Source organism: Parasteatoda tepidariorum, chromosome X1 (genome assembly GCF_043381705.1).
Source record: "Parasteatoda tepidariorum isolate YZ-2023 chromosome X1, CAS_Ptep_4.0, whole genome shotgun sequence".
NCBI lineage: Eukaryota > Metazoa > Arthropoda > Arachnida > Araneae > Theridiidae > Parasteatoda > Parasteatoda tepidariorum.
In genome coordinates this window covers 251,801-271,453 of record NC_092214.1, presented here as the reverse complement: position 1 = coordinate 271,453, position 19,653 = coordinate 251,801, and the positions used below count along the sequence as shown (strand labels likewise).

At 31.7% G+C, this 19,653-nt stretch overlaps 2 protein-coding genes across 2 annotated transcripts in view; one reads left to right on the top strand and one right to left on the bottom strand.

Moving 5' to 3' along the window:
• The window catches only part of LOC107455717 (uncharacterized), a 28,706-nt gene extending 18,524 nt beyond the window's left edge, over nucleotides 1-10,182 (top strand). Inside the window, exon 2 of the mRNA XM_016073382.3 lies at nucleotides 8,671-10,182. Within this exon, the coding sequence (XP_015928868.1) occupies nucleotides 8,682-9,572 (891 nt within the window). The 5' untranslated portion in view covers nucleotides 8,671-8,681 and the 3' untranslated portion in view covers nucleotides 9,573-10,182. The remainder of the gene's footprint in view (nucleotides 1-8,670) is intronic.
• A 3,919-nt stretch (nucleotides 10,183-14,101) lies between these two features.
• LOC107455720 (phytanoyl-CoA dioxygenase, peroxisomal) overlaps nucleotides 14,102-19,653 on the bottom strand; it is a 32,156-nt gene continuing 26,604 nt past the window's right edge. The window contains exon 9 of the mRNA XM_016073387.3: nucleotides 14,102-14,588. Within this exon, the coding sequence (XP_015928873.1) occupies nucleotides 14,535-14,588 (54 nt within the window). The 3' untranslated portion in view covers nucleotides 14,102-14,534. The remainder of the gene's footprint in view (nucleotides 14,589-19,653) is intronic.

The following is a 19,653-nucleotide window of genomic DNA, read 5'->3' as shown; positions in this document are numbered from 1 at the left end:
TTAAAACACATTACAATAGGTATGTAAAAGGCCGGGATAGCCTGGCTGATAGGCCATTGGGCTCATGTCCAAGATTCGTGGGTTCGATCCCTAGCCGGCCGAAGGTTTCCTATGTTGTAAATGGTGACTGATGTAAGTTAAATCTTTCGAGTCACAAAGTCCTCCATATTTCTATAACAAATCAAATACCCCTGGGAGTACTGATCCAGGAGTTCTCTCGTCTTCTGGATTGGTTCAAAATTACAAGGCTACGGAGTTGAACATTGGTAGTCGTAAACTCAAATTTGGTTCGGTTGTTCACCGACGGTTATAAAAATAAATATAGCTTTAGATTTCTCTAAAGAAATATACGTAGATTAATATAGTATAAGAAAAATTATGCCTCATAATTCAAATTTTTTTAGTCCACAACTAAATTAAATAATAAATGGGTGGGTGACAATTTTTTTTGCTCAACTCTCCTAACTAGAAGAGTGAAAAATACAAAAATGCAAAAATAAATACATGTTTTTTCAGAGAAAGTACGTTTTTCTGTCCTATTTAACTTAATTAATATTTAGCATTAATTAATTCGCATATTTGAGGTCACCTCCGTAATTAAGATTGTCACTTAGTTCGTGAAAACCCGATCATCAGATCGAAAGTTATTCCGGGTGATATTTTCTTTTATTTTGGGCTCTGTACAATAAATTTCTTTAATTTCGAGCTCATTTAAATCTCCATATTCATTAAACGTGACAAATTCTATAAAAATTCTATTTCGTTTTCAACAAAGAATGATTCTTTTCTAAAAAAATTTCGTTCTTTTTTTCTCTTTATTTGTGTACAGTGCGTAAAAAAACGAACCATCCTGAATAACTTTTGATCTAATAATCGTGTTCTAGGACTCAATCTTAATGGTTTGAAGGTGTAACTTCAAATAAGCTAATTACACTACTGGTCATTAAAATTGCTACACCAGGACGGATTGCAAATAACAGAATGATATTTATTGGGTACATACCTTATAGTTATAAGAATAAGTGATTAAATTTTCAGGATATTTGAATGTATAGATCCTGAGGAATCAGTATTCAGAGCAGCCTTCCCTAGCATCAATAACAGCAGTTATTCTCCTGGGCATCGAGACAAAAATTGGATAGCATGGACGGGTGCAGCATTTCATGCAGCTTCAACATTATACCACAATTCATCGACCGTAGTAACTGACGAGTGGTTTCGTGCCAATCGTTCTGCAACCATTGACCAGACATTTTGATTTGGTGAGAGATCAGGAGAACGCACTGGCGAAGGCAACAGGCGAACATGTTCTGTGTGTCACGGAAGGTGAGGACAGTGCAGGCAACATGCGGTCGTGCATTGACCTGCTGAAACGTACCGTTATGGAGGCCTCGAAGATAAGGCAGAGCAACTGGCCCTAATACATCAGAAAGGTAACGGCTGCTGTTCAAAGTGCCGGCAATGCGAACAAGAGGTGATCGAGACGTGCATCCAATGGCACCCCATACCATTACTCCAGGTGATGAGCCAGTATGACGATGTCGAATGTAAGCTGCCAATGGACGTTTTCCACGATGTCGCCAAACACGGATGCGGCCATGATGATGCTATTTTACAGAACCTGGATTCGTCTGAAAAGGCGACGTCATGCCATTCCTGCTTCCAGGTTCGTTATTGATCACACTATTGGAGGTGCTCTTGCCTGTGATGTAGCGTCAAAGGTAACCGAAGCCATGGTCACCGTGCTGACAATCTGTGCTGCTGCAAACGTCGTCAAACTGTTCGTGCAGACACTTGTTGTCTTGCAAATGGCCCCATTTGTTGACTCGGGATCCATGACGTAGCTGTACGATCCCTTAAGGTCATGTGAATAGCATGTCTGTCTTCTCGGTTGTTAGTGATGGGAGGGGAAGCTGAGATCCTGCACAGTGTTCCATATAACCATCATGAACCCATCGATTCCATATTCTACAAACAGTCATGGGATCTCGACCAACGCGAGCAGCAATATTTCGGTATGATAAACCGCAATCCCGGTAGACCACAATTCATCCTCGATCAAAATCAGACACGTGCTGATAGGCATTTCTCCTTCTTAGACGCGGCATAACAAAAGCGTTTTTACCCAAAGACAACCCTCAAATTCAATTTCTGTATGAGAAACTTACTGTCAAATCTCTTCTTTTATACACATTGTAGGTGTGGCTACCGCCACCTACTTGGTATGAATGCGCTGATAAGCTAATCATTTGCATATCACAACATGCTTTATCCGTCCTGCAAATTTCACGTTAGTGGTGTGTTGCCTTCCTGGTGTAGCAATTTTAATGGGCAGTAGTGTATTTAGTGCAGATGATATTTTAAGTTACGTAATCAGACACAAAGACTTACTTTCGCTCATGGGCGGATCGTGAATTTGTGGGGCCCTGGGCTGAAACTACTTAGGGGCCCTAATAGCCATTTTGTCAAAAAAAACTGTTTTCTATAGTGATGTAGATAAGTATACAGAAAAAAATAGGACAATAAAATAATTTTTTTTATTTTTTATTTATTTATCTTTATTTGTGCATACAAACAGCAACTGTACAACATTATTGCAAAAGAAATTGACAGGTTATGCGTAGTTATGTTATATAAATTATAAAGCAACCTTTTTGCAGTTTTGTGCTGCAAACTCATTTATTTGCTCATCACATTGTAAGTCCTTCGTTAAATCACAATTTATGGAAAGAACTGATAAATGATGTAGTCGATGGTTCGACATTGTTGTCCTATATTTGCTTTCCATATATGACATCCTGGAGAAGGAGCGCTCCGCTTCACAGCTAGTGATTGACAAAGTTAAAAAAATCTTTAGGATAGTATATCAATTTGGGAAAACATCAACAAGTTTCTTTTCATTAATTAGCATAAAAATTTCACTGCAAGAGATGTAAGACTCTGGCTTAGACTGAAGTAAATAAGATTTTAACTGAATGCATGCACTCATTCACTAAATGCTCGTCTACGTCACCTGGATAATAATCAACAATATTACGTACACTTTTCCGATCTATGTTTTCCATATTTTTGTCTTGCAAATTCATTAAAAATTTGAATTTATTGCTGTACATCTGATAGACTTGGCTCCTTTTATTTAAATCCATAACCAGCTTATCCAACGCAACGTTTAGCGTGTCTCTTTCAAATTTTTCTGCGCTGTATACTGAGAATTCATCTGTAGACTTATCTGAAAATTTTGGAGCAATGCGTCTCTTGTTTATGTCATTGTAGTCTATTCCCTCACTACTTAATATTTTAGCTTTCTCTTCGTATTCCTTTAGCTTCTGATCTGATTGGTGCCTTATGTTGTTCACAAAGTCTTTTAATGACACAATTAACTTGTTGCCTTCACAAATATCTGAACCAGGGCTCTGTATTTTTTTATTAACTAAATTAAATCTCCCCAAAATTTCTTCCCAAAAAATAATCAAAATTGCAGTATCGATTTTCGTCATTTTATTGAATAAATTTCGTGCCTCTTTCCGGAAGTCAACTTTCTCATCCTCATTTTCTCTGAAACTTTCGAAAATTTTCATAATGTCATCATAATTATTCTTCAAAGCTTTTACAGCATCATAGTGACAAGACCATATGGTCTGATTTAAACTTTTTAACGTAAATTTGAGTTTTTTTTCACGATTTAACAGTTCCCACCTATGGATCGAAATAGAAAAGAAAAGGTATATTTTTTGCACTACTCCAAAAAGTTCACAATTTCGGTTGCAACCTTAACAGATTCTTCACCAACTAGGTTAAGGGAATGCACAGCACATGGCGCATAATCCGCGGATTTATTTTTTTGTTTCAGTAGTGCTTGTACACCATTGTAGTGACCCGCCATATTAGCAGGGTTGTCATAAGATTGTCCTCTACAATTATCCAGTAGTAGTCCATTTGTTTCTAAAAAGTCTTGTAGAATATTAAATAAATGTAAGCCAGTATGACTACTAATTTTAATGAAGGATACACATCTTTCATACACTTTTCCCCGAAAACAGTATCGTAATACAATAGCAAGTTGATCATTGTGAGATAGATCTGGGGTAGAATCCATCACAATTGAATAATGCTTAGTGCCGTCGTTACTTATTTGAGTTATAATTTGTTTAATCATCTGTCGGCCCATAATCTCAATTATTTCCTCATATACTGTTTTTGATAAGTCGGTTTTGGTCACAGTTCTCGTTGTTCAATGTGTTCACGACTGAATGGATCGAACTCTGCCTATAGCTCCAAAACACCCATAAAATTACCATTATGTGGAAAACCAAATACTTCCTCGGAACCTCTAAATGCTAAGCCCCTTATACTTAAAACTTTGACCACTGCAATAACCCGTTTTAGGACATTGTGATAATATTCTGTTTCTTTTCTTAATTGCTTCTGAAGCTGTTTGTCTAAAACAGATCTATTTTCTTTCGTGTCAACCACACTAACATTGATTTCTTATGTTCATTAGAATTTTCGTGATTTTCTAAACAAGTTCCTATGTGTTTCCAATCAGAAAATCCGATTGTGTATTGAGAAGGGATTATAGAAAAAAGTTTGCAAGTCAAACAAAAAACAGTACCAACCCTGGTTGAATAACATAACCAAGATCTTTCCAGTGATTGACCATTTTTCATTTCCTTAGGGAAATACCTATTTGAAAATGTTTTGTTTTGCTCTTTGTATTTCTTTATTGAAGTTGAATATATATTTTTCGGATCTTTATTTTGAAAGTCAGTTATTTCATGTGAGAGGGTGTCATAAAGAAAATCATTATTTTGCAATTCTGGCCACAAGACCACGTCAACATATTTCTCAAACTCAAACTCAGTATTCTCTAAATTTCTTTTCGCCTTGGTATTACCGTCCTCTTGCTGAACACCAATATAGTTTTCAGTGGGATCAGAGGGTTGCTGGTAGTCAAGACTTTGTACATTTTCATCACTTGTATTTTTTTCCTGGTGTTGCGATTTTCTGCTCCCTTCAAATAGATTCTCTTCGGATAAGATCCCTTCCTTTTCGCTTGTTAATAAATTTGTAGTTATTTCATTCTCGTTTTTATTTTCTAACTTGAAAAAAATTTAAATTTTGCACATTTCTTTCTTTTTTTTTCTTGATCTAGCTATAATTTCCGTTTCTCAGCTCCACTTTTATATTTTCAACCAGACTTATTGTAAAATAAGCCTTTAATATTTTTCTGAAAATAAACAATGAACTTGATAATTTTCTGGTAATAAGCAGGGAACGAGATAATCGATGTAATATTGTTCTTCACGTCACATTTTAATAATTTGTAATGAGTGTAGTAATTCACAAATTATCATTAGAAATCGATTAAAAAATTCATTTAGTATTGAAAAAATACATTAAAAACAAAAATAAACATGATTTATAATTCTTCGCACTTACCATCTAAGAGCAGGAAGTCTTTTCTTATACTGATTATATACTTTCAATTATAAGTAAAATAAGAGAAAGGTCTGGTCTTTATAACTTTTAAGATATCATTTATTAGTAAACTAAACAAGTTTGTCACTTTGACGACGAGAACAGAAGTGTGGGAGAAAAAAAATTACGTCGGGCGTAAAGTGGCGCGCCGAGAAGTCCCCCGTAATAGACGCGAAAAAATACACTGGCCAAAAGCAAGTACCGGGGAATTCCCCGTTCCGTTCGATAGACGCGCACATGCTAGGGTTGATTGATCTCAGGGTTGCCAACCTTATAATAGTTTTTTTTTAATATTAGATATTTTTTTAAATTCAAAATATCACCTATTGTTTTCAGTGGAGACTGGGGCCCCTTGTATCCACGGGGCCCTGGGCTGCAGCCCAAAAAGCCCTTAAGTAGAACCGCCCCTGCTTTCGCTGAATAAACATACCTTCTTTTTTTTACGGATTCAGATTTCTGCTAACTCTCCCAAATATAGGAGGTAGCTGAATCTGGGAAATATGATCCCATAGTTTGGTCAGGAGACGGGTCAAAGTTCGGTTCCCTTAATGTTAATTTTACTTTTTTGCGTATTTCGCCATGTCCCGCGAATTTTTTTTTAACGAACTAAAACATTTTTACACAATTATAAAATTCGTTCATCCAGAAATATATTTTCATGCAAAAAAGAAATTTTAGTAAATATTTATTATTTTATTTATAATATTTTACTTAATAGTCGAAAGCATTTTGAATTGTAAGGTATACAATTGTTTACGTCTTTAAAAAGTTTCTAATTTTACATGGCAAAACACAAAATTCGAGCGAAATTCGTTGAATAGTTCCTGAGAAATCGAATTTTAAAAAAGTCGGATTTTTAAAACTGTATGTTTATTCAGAGAAAATACGTTTTGTGCCTGATTTTGTAACTTACCATATAGTCTGCACTAATTAATTAGCGTACTTGAGATCCCCCCTTCGAACCATTAAGATGGAGTCCTAGAACGTGAAGATCCGATCATTAGATCAAAATCCGTCCAGAGTGATCCGCACTGTACAATTCTTATAAAGTAATTTTGAATCTTATAAAATGTTCTATTGTTTGAATAAGCATAAGAACTCCTCAAAACTCTTATTGTGACTAAGACGCACACAATCAAACCTGGTACTTCAATTACATTTTATAAAAATTATTGTTTTCGAGGTTCGAGAATCTAATGTTCAGTATTCAAAATGGTGGATCTAAAATGGCGGCGTTTAACTGTCAATAATTAGTTATGTGTCTAATTAATCATAAATACTACTTCAACAATGTTACTTTTTTATTGTTATTCAGTACATTTAATGTTTTTACACATATTATCCAAAATTTATATGACAATATGGCGAGTAACAATAAATAAATAAATAAAATCTGCACTTTTATGAAATAGTTTAAAAAAAATATTATTTTAATAGATAGATAGATATAGATTATTCTATATTTATTCTTCTATTGATTGTTGTTACTACTAATCGGCAATGAATTGATACAATTATTCTTTTTGAAAACGTGGTTTTAAAAGTATTACTTTTAGGAAATTCAGACATTCTAAGAAAATGTAAAAATATTTACGTCATATCCTCTTATTTTCAATGATAAATGATGAAGAAATCATGTTTAAAACATTTTTTTAATAATTATTGCATTAAAAATTATGAAAAATATTCAAACTTTTTTTTTTTTTTTTTGCTCTTACTTTTACATCAATAAAATCAATAGGAGAAGTTGTAAAATAACATGAAATATTCAATTTCGCAAAAAGGCTTTAAACTACTTCATTATACATTTTGTTTGTTAGCTTGTCAAAATTTTTTGATTCAATGGGATTGAATCCCCTCCCACAGATAGAACAGACAGTCAATGAGCAATAGTTTTTTGTGAGAAAGTGATGCCGGGGCTGGTATTTCCTTAGGTGCAAGGTCAGGAAGTCATCCAGAACAAGGGATGTTTGATACTCAGTGGTTGCAGGTTTTAAAACAACACTCGCCAACATACAATGAATTTCACAAAAAATTGCTGAAAAGATCCGCGGGGAAGTGTTTGAACATTCAGCCAATTGTCCAGATCCTTTTCACTGCGGACCTGTTCCACCTGTTCTTGCATACAAAACAAATTCCTGTTATAATTTTTTTACAAACGAAGACTTGCATACGGCTATGGCACGCTGGTTCTATTTCCAGGTGGCAGACTTGGATGATACTGAATTATTTAGGTGTATCCATGGGTACGGCAAGTGTCACCACACCGGTGGTTCTTATGAGTAGAAGTAGTTGAAATATTGCTCCATCGTTGTAATAAAACTTCACATGTAATAATCTTTTTTTTTTTTTTTGTTACTTTTTATGCGCCGTAGGGAAACTTACTTTCTGGATGACTCTCGTAGGGTTTTTTGTAACATTTTATGTACCGTTGGGAAACTTACTTTCTGGATGACTCTCGTAGACTTTTTTGTTACTTTTTATGTGCAGTGGGGAAACTTACTTTTTTTATGACTCTCGTAGATTGAATTTATTGACTTTATAGCTTTTTTTAAAAGAAAATATTCCATAAATCCTTATCCTGAAGCATAAAACAACATGAATGGAGCACAAATAAGGTACGAAAATAGATATATTATAGTTTCAGTTCTCTAAACAAGAACCTTCCTCGGTATCTAAGCATCAAAGGACCGTAGAAAAAAAAGAAACAAATACTTGGAAAGTGGTTTAGCCAATAGGGATAAATGAGCAAGTTTAAACAAGATATTAATAAGAAGGGTATTAAAAATAGGTGTGAAGGGTTTCGACGGAAATCCCTCAGTGCAAAAGATTTTTAAGCTTTTCTCCTTGAGGTTTCCGCTGAAACCTATCACACTTGTTTCTCATTCTTGTTCCCTTGTCCCTATTGATTAAACCACTTTGAACGCATTCGTCTTTTTTACTTTTCTAAAGTGATTTGGTGTTTAAACACTGAGAAAGGTTTTTGTTTAAAGAACCGAAACTATAGTATGCACATTTCTGTACTTTTTTCAGGCTTTCTTCCGGTTGTTTTTTGCTTCAGTCTGCGTAACACAAAATATATCCTTTTGCTCATTTTTTAATGACACACTCTCTGAAAAATCCCTCATATGATTCTACTTTGAATTATTTTAATTATTATTTTGCATAGCTAAGTGAAATATTGCTTTTTAGGTATCTGAGTAATGGACAGCCTTCATAGGAGCTCGATACCACGCTCAATTGATGGAAATGATCCTCGAATACCGATAGCTTGGAAGAGACGTGAGATGACATTTAGCAATCCTTACGCCAGAAGAGCATCCTCATCCTCGGTAACATCTTCCTCATCAGATGACCGGGAAGAAGTACCAATTGTAAGACAGCCATACAGACCTCTAAGTCGTCACAGTAATGTGGAAAAGCACGAAGATCGTTTCGAGCATTATGCTACATTACGTACTGATATGTTAGAGCAATTGTCTTCAAATCGTAGTGACAGAATGGATTCCCATAGAAATGCCAGCTATTTTCATGGACCATATCGAAGTTCAGGCCCCGGCTCAACTGGAACCTTAAGATCTACCAGAAGCGTTCCAGCTTTAGCATTTGCAGCAGCAATGGAAACGGCAGAGCCCTGTCCCATACATGGGGGAGATCTTGCTCCTTCATCTATGAGGCGACATGGATCACTATTCGATATTAGATCTCCTCCAATTGGTGGTATGCCAATGCTTGACAACAAAAGACTGTATGGTTCAAAGCATTCACTCGTCGGTTCACCACCACAGCAGTTTACTTTTCATCCAGAAATACCACAGTATTTACCACCTCATATGATGAACCCTATGATGAGACATCACATGGGCATGCCTGTGATCATGGAACCTCTTTCATTGCGTGATCGCGATCAATTCAATAAAAGAATGGCATTTCCTCCAAATGGGCCAAAAGGATATCCAACAAAGGAGCCTATAGACCCATACAGTGTAGAACAAGTCTGTTGTAAAGGACATCTAATTGTTTTATGGATTATTCTAGGTGTTGTAACTGTCGGAGTAATTCTTGGTATTATAATGGGAGTCACAATAACGTAATTGATGATAATAAATAATAGTAAAACAAGAACTCAGTGTAGCTCCTTTTACAACAAATTTTCGAAATTACAGCTTTTTAAAAATAAAAAAGCTGCTAATTAAGGAAATTTTAAAGGAATATGGTGATTTTATTCATTTTTATCTAATTTTAACTTATTCTTCTTGGAATCTAAACCTTTTAGTTCAAAAATGAAACTGCAATGGGAGTAACAATAACGAAATTGATGGTGTTAAACAATGGTATATCAAGAATGTGTTAGTTGAAAATGTATTCAGAACTCAGTAGAACTTCTTTTACGATGAATTTTCAAAATTATAACTTTTTAAAATAACCTCTCTTGGAATCGAAAAAATCCAATGAATGAAAAATATTACTGAAGATTTAAAATATTAATGCCTGTTTGATTACTGTAAGAAACAGAGATGAATAAAAAGATTAGTCACACACTGAGGGAGCGAACGGGAAGTAGAGGCATACGAGAGGCGAATTCCCATGCGTTTGAATTAGGAAGCGCATAACAGTTCTGCGCAAGCTAACATAAACATCGAGAAAATCGGTTTCTTGCCTTCTTCTTTCAACCCCAGTGTACGGCTTACCTTAGAAGCCCAAAATATCTCCAGGTATCAAACTGGTTTTGATAATTTTTCCCGTTTGATTCGATAGTGTTATTATTTCTTCATACCTTGAATAGTAGTTTGCAAACTCTGATGTACAGACTTTTTTTTTCACAAAAATTTAACAAGACTTAACTCTCTCTATGTGTATATATACATACATACATACATATATATATATATATATATATATGTATATATACATACATATATATATATACCCCTTCTTCCACTAATCCTTTTTCCGCCCAGATGATTCGCAAAAGCGGAGCAAATATTGCGAATATGAAGAGGATGTTGCGGATCATGATTCGGATCCTTTTTCTTTGTCACTTTTACACATCAAACGCTCCTACCGCTTTTCCAAACCCCACTTCTGCATGATTTGGCCCCCCTCTTCTTTTTATGCAATACGCCTCATTAGAACTTTTACTCCATTTTTTTTTATACTTGTTTGTACATCGGTAAATTTGTAACCTTTTATCAATTCTTTTTTATAAATATGTACCTTTGGCGCAGACTTTATTTCTTTTTGAAAATGAAAATGGTTATGTATTATTTTTTTGGTGTCGGCAGATGCTAGACTAGCCACACACCTAGCCGTAGAGGGAGTGCTTTGTTATTTCGGACTGAATTGTCCTGTAGCCGCCCTTTCTAAATGGAACGTTACAGTGTATGCCCATTTAAGGATTATATGCACACCATCATTTTTTTATATTATATATTCCCATCTCTTGAGATCTCGACTTTATTTTTTCGTTCAGTTTCGGTTGCAGTTTTAAAGATTACAAGTGCCTTCCCCTATTCAAATTTGAATACTTTTATTANTTTTTTTTTTAAATTCAGTAAATTTTTTGTGGGAAAAAAACGAGGTAGTTATTCTTTAGAGAATATAACCTATAATAGTTAAATTTATTCCCGTTTTGTGCTTTGCTCAAATGATTGTTCCAATCGTATACAGTTTATTAACTTTACTTAATTAAAATAACAATAGTTATTACTTAGTTAGATTAATAGTTATCTATATAACAAATTTATAACGAAATCGCGTAAATATTAAAGGAGTTATCAAATACCAGAGTTTTCAAAGTACTTAAAAAAAATTAATTAAACATTTCTAAAATCTTGCTTTATACATCTCAGAATGCATGCAAAGAATTCTTTTATCTCTAAATAGTACAAAAAATTTCTCAAAATTTCATGAAATTGACTTACATAAAGAATAGAAGAAATTGAATGAATTTGCAATCCATAGTAGTAAACTTGACATTTAGTGATAATCAATATACGTATATTCATTTCATTTACAGATCATTTGAATATAATATTAGTTAATGAACTCACTGTTAAGTGTCATAGTACTGAGATAAAGTTGCGGAAACATACATTATAGTTTTGAAACAAATATTTATCACTCTGACACAAACCACCAGAAAGACTGAAGATATTACATTATGTTCTTAAACTTAAAAAATCAAATCAAAATTTAACTAAACAATATTGTATAAATATTAAGTCAAAATTGTCTAGCTGTCTAAATTGGGGAAATAATAGTGCTTTATTACAGACTCGTATTTCTTTTAGTAGTTTCAGAAAATTAAGAACACCCTCCTTGAAAAAATTCTGCGTACGCCACTGGCCTCAACTGTTTCAATATAAATATTTCCCTCAATCTTCGTAAGAGATCATATTATGTAACTAGTTCCGGTTGTTTCTGTGATTCCGATTTTCCAGTTCCGATTTTAGTAAGGGATTCGACCGGCTCTATTACTGTCGCATGGGGTCACTGAATTACTATTTGCAATTTTTACACTTTCTCTTTTTAAGGCTTTGAAGTTCTCAGTCTGCCAGTCGACCTGTATGTTGGCTTCTTTGAACGACACGTGTGATTCCATCATTGTTTCAGCTTTAGTGAACTGAAAAACTTGAGTTAACTAAAGCTGAGTAACTGAAAAACTAAGCCCGAAGTAACACACAATATTAATTGATAATACTGATTGATACTGAAAAATCTGTGCTCAAGATTTTGACTAATATTTTTACAAGATATAAGTTATGCCCTGAAAATTTCAACATCATATATCACCACAAAAAGTTTCTAAATACTTCCATAGCGAAACTTAGTACTTGCAACTGATCTGCTTGGAACTGTTATTTTTGCAACTGGACTCATTTTGCTAGTTGATAAATGAAACAATGCATCATTTTGCATTTGTCAAAGTGTTTGGAACTGTCGTCCTCTAGATACTTAATTTTTAAGATTTTTTCTTTACACAAGTTATAGGGGTTACTTTATATTTTGAATATACTCATTAATTTCATGATGACTTATAATTTAAACATTTAAAGTACAAAATTTAGCAGGTACATCAAATCAAGCTGTCTGTATTCCACCACATTTACAAACACTGTGGAATACCAAGAAATATTCAAGTAAAATAGCAACACCATAAAGAAAAGAGTTTTTCAATCTCTCCATTTTTCTCTTGGTCTATATATATATATATATTATATAAAAATAAATAGTTTATAAAAATGTAAGCACATAAATTTTTAAGAAAAAAGAGAGCATCTAAATTTCCTGAAAAACTTAGCTGGAAGCAGGGAGTACAAGAAAAATGGGGGGGGGGAATCTCAACACCTTAGATAATATGTTAACTAAAGATACTCAAAGAAAAAAGCTCTTCCCAACCACCAAAAACAGAGATTCTCACTCTTAGAGAGGAGGATAGGAGCATAAGTTATATTTTGCAGGCAGGTTGGCTTATTTTTCAAAGTGTCGTCAACATATTTCATAATTGAAGGAAATAATAATCTTTCTTAGGAAGCTTGAAATATATAGATCGTTTACATAATCTCTAAAATGAGAAATTGTTAAATGAATTTTTATGAAAACACATTACTTGCGGGTACTTTTTTTTGTTGAGAATTTCACCATTAAAAATTTAAATTTAAGAAAAAGTTGGTTCAGGTAACCCAGGAGTAAGCCATAAAACTTTAAATGCTGAAATTGTTTTTTCAAAATATTAAAATGCAATCAAAGTTGGTACATTTACTTCTCCTATTGAAATAACGCTAGCTGCCATTTTGGGGAGGGAAAAATGAAGCAACCTTTTAAAGTATAATTTCCCCCGAAAAAGTGGTGAATACTTCAATCAAACTGAAAAGAAAACAGAACTACCAACCATTACGGATTGTTCATAATATTTCACTTTTAAATTTAAAGAGGCCATACGATTTATAGATTACATTTTAATTACTGAATTTTTAAATTTATTTCAAATTATTTTGATCATAACTGCACATAAATAAATCAATTATAAATCTAAATAAATGCAAGTTATTCAAATGATAGTATGGAAATGACCTTGGAAAGAAATTATTTTTATCTAAAACTGTTGTGTTTCAACTTTTTTTCACTACCACTTGGAATATTGATCCTCAGAATAATTATAAGTAGACAAGTTTGAGAAAAAAAATGTAATATTTCTACTTGCTTATTTTATTTCAGTTTCAATCAAATAACAACAACAACTGCTTTCTTTCAAAAAATTGTTTAAGTGCCATTCAGTTGCAAAACTTGCCATATCCAAGACATAAAATATTCAGGATATATGCTAATCAAAAGTAACATTTGGCAAATATGGAAATTCAGCATATTTTGCCAGTTTCGCAGCAAAAATGATTTTTAAATGCGAATTTGATTCAAATTACAACAACTTCCTGTATTCAGTTGATGGAAAAGTTACTAAGTAGTTAGAACTAATAAGCTAAAAAAAAACACCATTCCAAAATTTGACGGCATGGCCATTTTACAACTGAACAGCACAATGTTGTTAAAAGTATTGCACAAAAACCTAATATATACCTAATAACTTTAGATATAGACAAATTATGATGAACACAATGAAAAGTTCAGAGCTTATCAAGTTTTATTATAAATATAAGATCAAAAATACTTATAAAACATCAATTTTGCACATATTATAACTTTTTATGATATAATCAGTTTTTCCTTTAATATAGTAATCTAGCAGATGTTAAAAAATGAAATAACAAAAGGACATAGAAGATTAAAACTGAGCAAAACTTAACAAAAAAATCATAATCTGATTATATTTTCGAATTGTTTTTAATTTTTTCAAAAATAAAACAACTTATTTGCTAATTCTTCTTTTCACAAAAATTTTTAAAATAAGAATAAACAGTTTGATAACATGAATTAAATTTTTATACATGCATAAAACTATACAAAGTACTATAACCCATACAAAATATACATATATACACACTTTGGCATAACTTTTATAAGAGTAATAACGATAAAACTTTTTATTCTTCTTCACATCACAGAGTGTTTTCTTCACCTCGAACTAAACGTCCTCTGATTTGCCATATGTACTGAAATAACAAGTTTGACTCAAAAAATATTCTTTAAAGTAAATTTTCATTAATGAACAATAAAAAATTTGTGATCTTAAAAGGAAAGTATACAAGTATATTATTTAGCCCTTAATAATATTTATAATATTTTGTAATATATTATTATAATGTCCTTAGTAATAATATTCAATCGTTTATTTTACTTCTGATAAGGAAAATTCTTGCCTCCAAAAAGTTAGTTCAAAAGAGAAAACACAAATACCGCAAACAAGCAAAACAATCTCCAGGAACAAATTGAGAATGTTCCTTACTCAGCTGCTCACTTTGTGACTTTTTAATTTAAGCCTTTTGACTCGTGGAAATAAAAATGAAATTACTCATCCCAGATACTTTATACCAATTGTATAAAATTAAGCTAACTTTAATTACTGGTTAATATAAAAAATTATATTTATCTTTAGTTATGGAACTTTTTAAAAATGTAAGTTTTCAAGAAAGACCAGCCTTCATCGGACAAGTTATAAAAATTCTTTTAGTATCATCATTATGATAAAAGCAGCAATTATTGATTTTTGGGATTAATCAATTTTTGTGAATTGCATTCCCATTAAATATGTTTTGAAATAACCTTCTCCTGCACTTTAGTATATAGCTGTAAAGGGTCAAAAACAACTTTTAAGGTCTTTTTGAAAAATTCTTTTTTAGATAGTTTTTTAAGAATTTGTTTTAAGTGCATGGTAAAATTGGTCTAGCCGGTCACTCAACTCCTGTGTGCAAAGCGAACTTGCGACCTATCTCAGGGTCCTATCAAGACACCAAGAAAATTGTTCCATATTTCTTTAGGAAAGGATTGGTATACCTTAATATTAAGTTCATGGCAAATTAATCAATTTTACAACATATCATACTGAATAATTTTATAACGGAGCAAAGTTTAAGGATCATTAACTTTAATTTAGATATTGATTAGAGTAAACTTAACACCCAGATTGATGATTATTATGAAAAAGAACTTGTTTTAGAAACTTTTTATAGGGGAGAACAGAAATGCATTGCAAAAGGTGGAGGTTAGTTCGAAATATAATAAATGAGTAAGCAATTCCCATAGTTTCAGAAGTTTTCAGATCAATCTTAGAAATTAATGAACACACACTGCATTTAAAAATATGTGTTTTTGTCCAAAAAAAATGGAACTGTTTATTTTAATGACAAGATCAGTTTTCTTAGTTTTCTATCAATAAAAATAGCAATTCATTACTTAAAGAGAAATTTTTAAAACACTAAGTTTCTAATTAAATTCTTCACATTTGAATCCAAATTTGTTTTTAAATATAAACATGTAAAACAAATGAGAAAATGAATGTACAAAGATTTACTTTTTAAATTATGTATTTTAAAGTAAAATATGATATTTAAAGACACTTGTTTCAGTAAATTCTGTTTTATATTTTTAGTTTATCAATTGTAAAAAAACTGAGAGCTTTTTACTATATATTTCATTTCAAAAAAATTTGAACAAAAAATATAGGAGAATTAAAGAGATTTTGTTAAGCCTCTTTCTATTTTTTTGACCAATAGAAATTTGCTTCACATTTGGAATGAAAATTGCAGTAACAAAACTTTGTAACAAAGAATTTTCATACAGTAATATATAACCTTAACTAATAGTATGAACAATTTCAGCTGTATTCACAAATGTCACTTAATGCACCTTCCTCATGAACTAAAATAGGCGAAAATGTTTATACGAAAAAATTATAAATTCCTACCCTCCAAAAAAAACCACACAGAAAGTTATTAGAAATGGAATATTATAGCAGTATTTTCAAAAATGTGCACAATAAACGTTAAAAAATGTGCAAAAAATAACTGCACAATTCGCATAAAATAAAGAACAGACACACTTAACAACATTTGAATCATAGAGTTGTAAATGTAGGTAGGGCGTCAAAGCTGTTCAATTTCTGCTGTCAATGAGATTCCTCTCTTTATGCAAGAATGGAAGGTGACAGTTAAGACGAACTCTATTTTCTGGTAAATTTGTGTTTTGACCTTTTAAGGCAAGAGAAGAAAGCTTAGAATTTCAAGGGCGTTGATATTTTTGAAGTAAAATACTGGATTAGTTTTTAACAAGACCAAGAAAAGTTATTTTAGAACAATTACAAAATGAGGAAAATGTAAATTTTGGAATGGTTTAAAAAAGGTAAAAAGGTATCGCGTCATTAAACTAAATATAATTTAATTTAATAGTTTTCAGTAATAAAGCTTGGAACATCTGAAGTTATTTTATAAAAACTATGCATAAATTTTCTTATCAATTTATTAACCTTAAAATATGGTATAAAAAACTTGTTAAATTTTAATTCAACTTAGATTTTACAGTAGTTCAATATCCAATACAATTATGAATATCTTTCCATATATTTGGACTTTTTGAAAATATTTACTAGAAATGGTTTTAGACGCACTAAGAAGTCAAAAAATAAAATTAAAAAAATAAGAATGAGAAGTGCTGCATCACCTTTAAAAACTTTTTAAAAAGAACTTTTTAAACTTTTAAATTTTATTTAAGTTTTATACCTATCAGCTAGGATAAGGTTAATCAGCTTTAATACCACTGTTACGGTTTTTGACTTTTTCCTCAATTATTTTATTATCAGGGATGAGAGTAATCAGGAGATAAAAAAGAGGCAAATCCATCAATATATATANATATATATATATATGTACATAAAAATTTGACAAAAAAGTGTGATTTTTAAACTTGTAAAACATGTGATTATAAATCCCGAAGATTCATTTTAAAATTGTATGAATATGAATCATATACATGATTTTAAATTGAGAGAATATGAATTCCGATATGAGGCTTTTGAATCACGTGAATATGAAATTCTATATCGAGTTTAAAAAATTCAAAAATACAAATCATGATGCTTAGTTTTTAGATCACGTAAATCAGAGTAACAATGCATAATTTTTAAATCGCGCGAATACAAATCCGAATGTCCAATTTTTAAAGCACGTATAAATACGAAAATCGATGTTTGATATTTCAACTGCAAAAACGAATCACAATACTGGATTTTAAGCTCCCGTGAATACGAATTGCTACATAGGATTTTAAAAGCGCTTAAATACAAATCACCATATTGAATTTTTAAATCTCGTAAGTAAGAATTGCAATGTACGATATTTAAATAGCCTGAATAAGAATCGCAACGTTCAACTTTTAAATCAGGTAAATACGAAAATCGATGTTTGATAATAAATTCGTGATTTTAAAAATCCGTAAATACAAAACGCGATATTGGGTTTTTAAATCTCATAAATACGAATCATAATGTACGATATTTAAACAGCGTAAATAAGAATCAAAATGCGCAACTTTTAATTCAGGTAAATACGAAAATCGATGATTGATATTAAAATTGCTTGAATAAGAATTGAGATATTTGCTGAGTCTGGACTTGGGATTTTTGAAAGGCTTGTTTGTATTGTTTTTGTTTCGACACAATAAATAAAAATTTACAAGATTAATTGAATGAGCAAATAAATATTTTCGCCGCAAAACCACAGCTATATTTTTATTTTCGTTTGCTTTCACGCCAGAAAACAGGAAGCAGTGACATCTGAATTACGAAAATATGAGCTATCCGGCAGACGGATAAAAATACGGAAAATCTTATTTTCTGCACTAAAAGCGGAGAAAATAACTAAAATAAGTAAAAATGTAGAAGGGTTAGCAGCTAGGACGAAATTTGAATTTTCTATTTATCTTTGAAAATCGTAAATAAGTATAATTAATTTATTTCAACAACAGAATTTTTTTAAATAAAGCGGGATATTTATTAAATAAAAAACAAACTTTTAGAGAAGCAGAGTTTCTGATATAAAAGCTGAAATTCGAGAGCCAAAAGCAAAAAAATATCCCTGTGTCAACCAGTTTTATCCCAAGGAAATGATTTTTAGAGAAACTTCAGAGGGAGGAATGAGGACTTCAATACCTTCGCTCCGTGGAAAATTAAATTTCTCATAAAATATTTATACTTGTGCAAAAAAACGTTTCGCGGAAATTAGCGGGGGAAATGGAAAAATCTGGAAAAAAAAGCGGAAATCCGCAAATCAGCGGAAGAGTCACATCCCTGTATTATAAACGTCATTGAACTACCAACGACTTTCTACGGTCAGCCTAACGGACAAGGGAATTCTAACCCATGATCCGTCTACCAAGCACTGTAGTCGGTGTGAGCTGGGAGCAGAATTCATATAGACCAGCACTTGTAGGATTCAAACCCGGTTCACCTCATTAGATGACAAACACTCTATTCCCTGTGCCATCATAGCTCTTTCAAATCAAATAACTAATAAGTCAGTGTTAAAAAAACTTTGCCTTAATTATCAAATAGTTTCGTAATTATATTTTAAAAGCCCTATTCTTTCTGAGGAAATGCATTTTATGAATAAACCAACAAAAGCAAGCTGCTGAAATTAAGAAAATGTTATTATTAAAATGTATTTAAATGTTTTCTTTCAAAGACATGAGAGGGGATACAAATAAAATGTATATAAAAGAAGCAGGAAAAAAATAAAAATGCTGGAAATCATTACCCTGCATGCTTTAGAACCAAAATTTAAAAGTAATTATTACTTATTAACGAATGGTTTAATAGAATCTAGTCATTTCTTACTTGTTTACATTCAGTTGTAAGATAGTTTTAGAAGTACAATTTTGGTTTTTAGTATGATTGGTAAAAAGCAAACAACCAACCTAGGTTTGGTTTTAACCAACTTTATTTGGTTTAAAGTTAGTTTTTTTTGGCTTATTTAAAGCAAAAGGTACAGTATTATTTTTAGCTCAAAATTAAATATAACTAAATCATTAAAAATCATTTTATAGAAACCTTTTGTATAAATAAGTATATTATATATACTTATTTATAAATTGTTACAAGATACTTGTATATACAATTATTTTGTATAAACAAGTAAAACAAGAATAAATTAATATTTTCAATCAATAATTAAAAAATATTCACTTTTGTGCCATAAATATAATAAGAAAATAATAATAACTAAATGT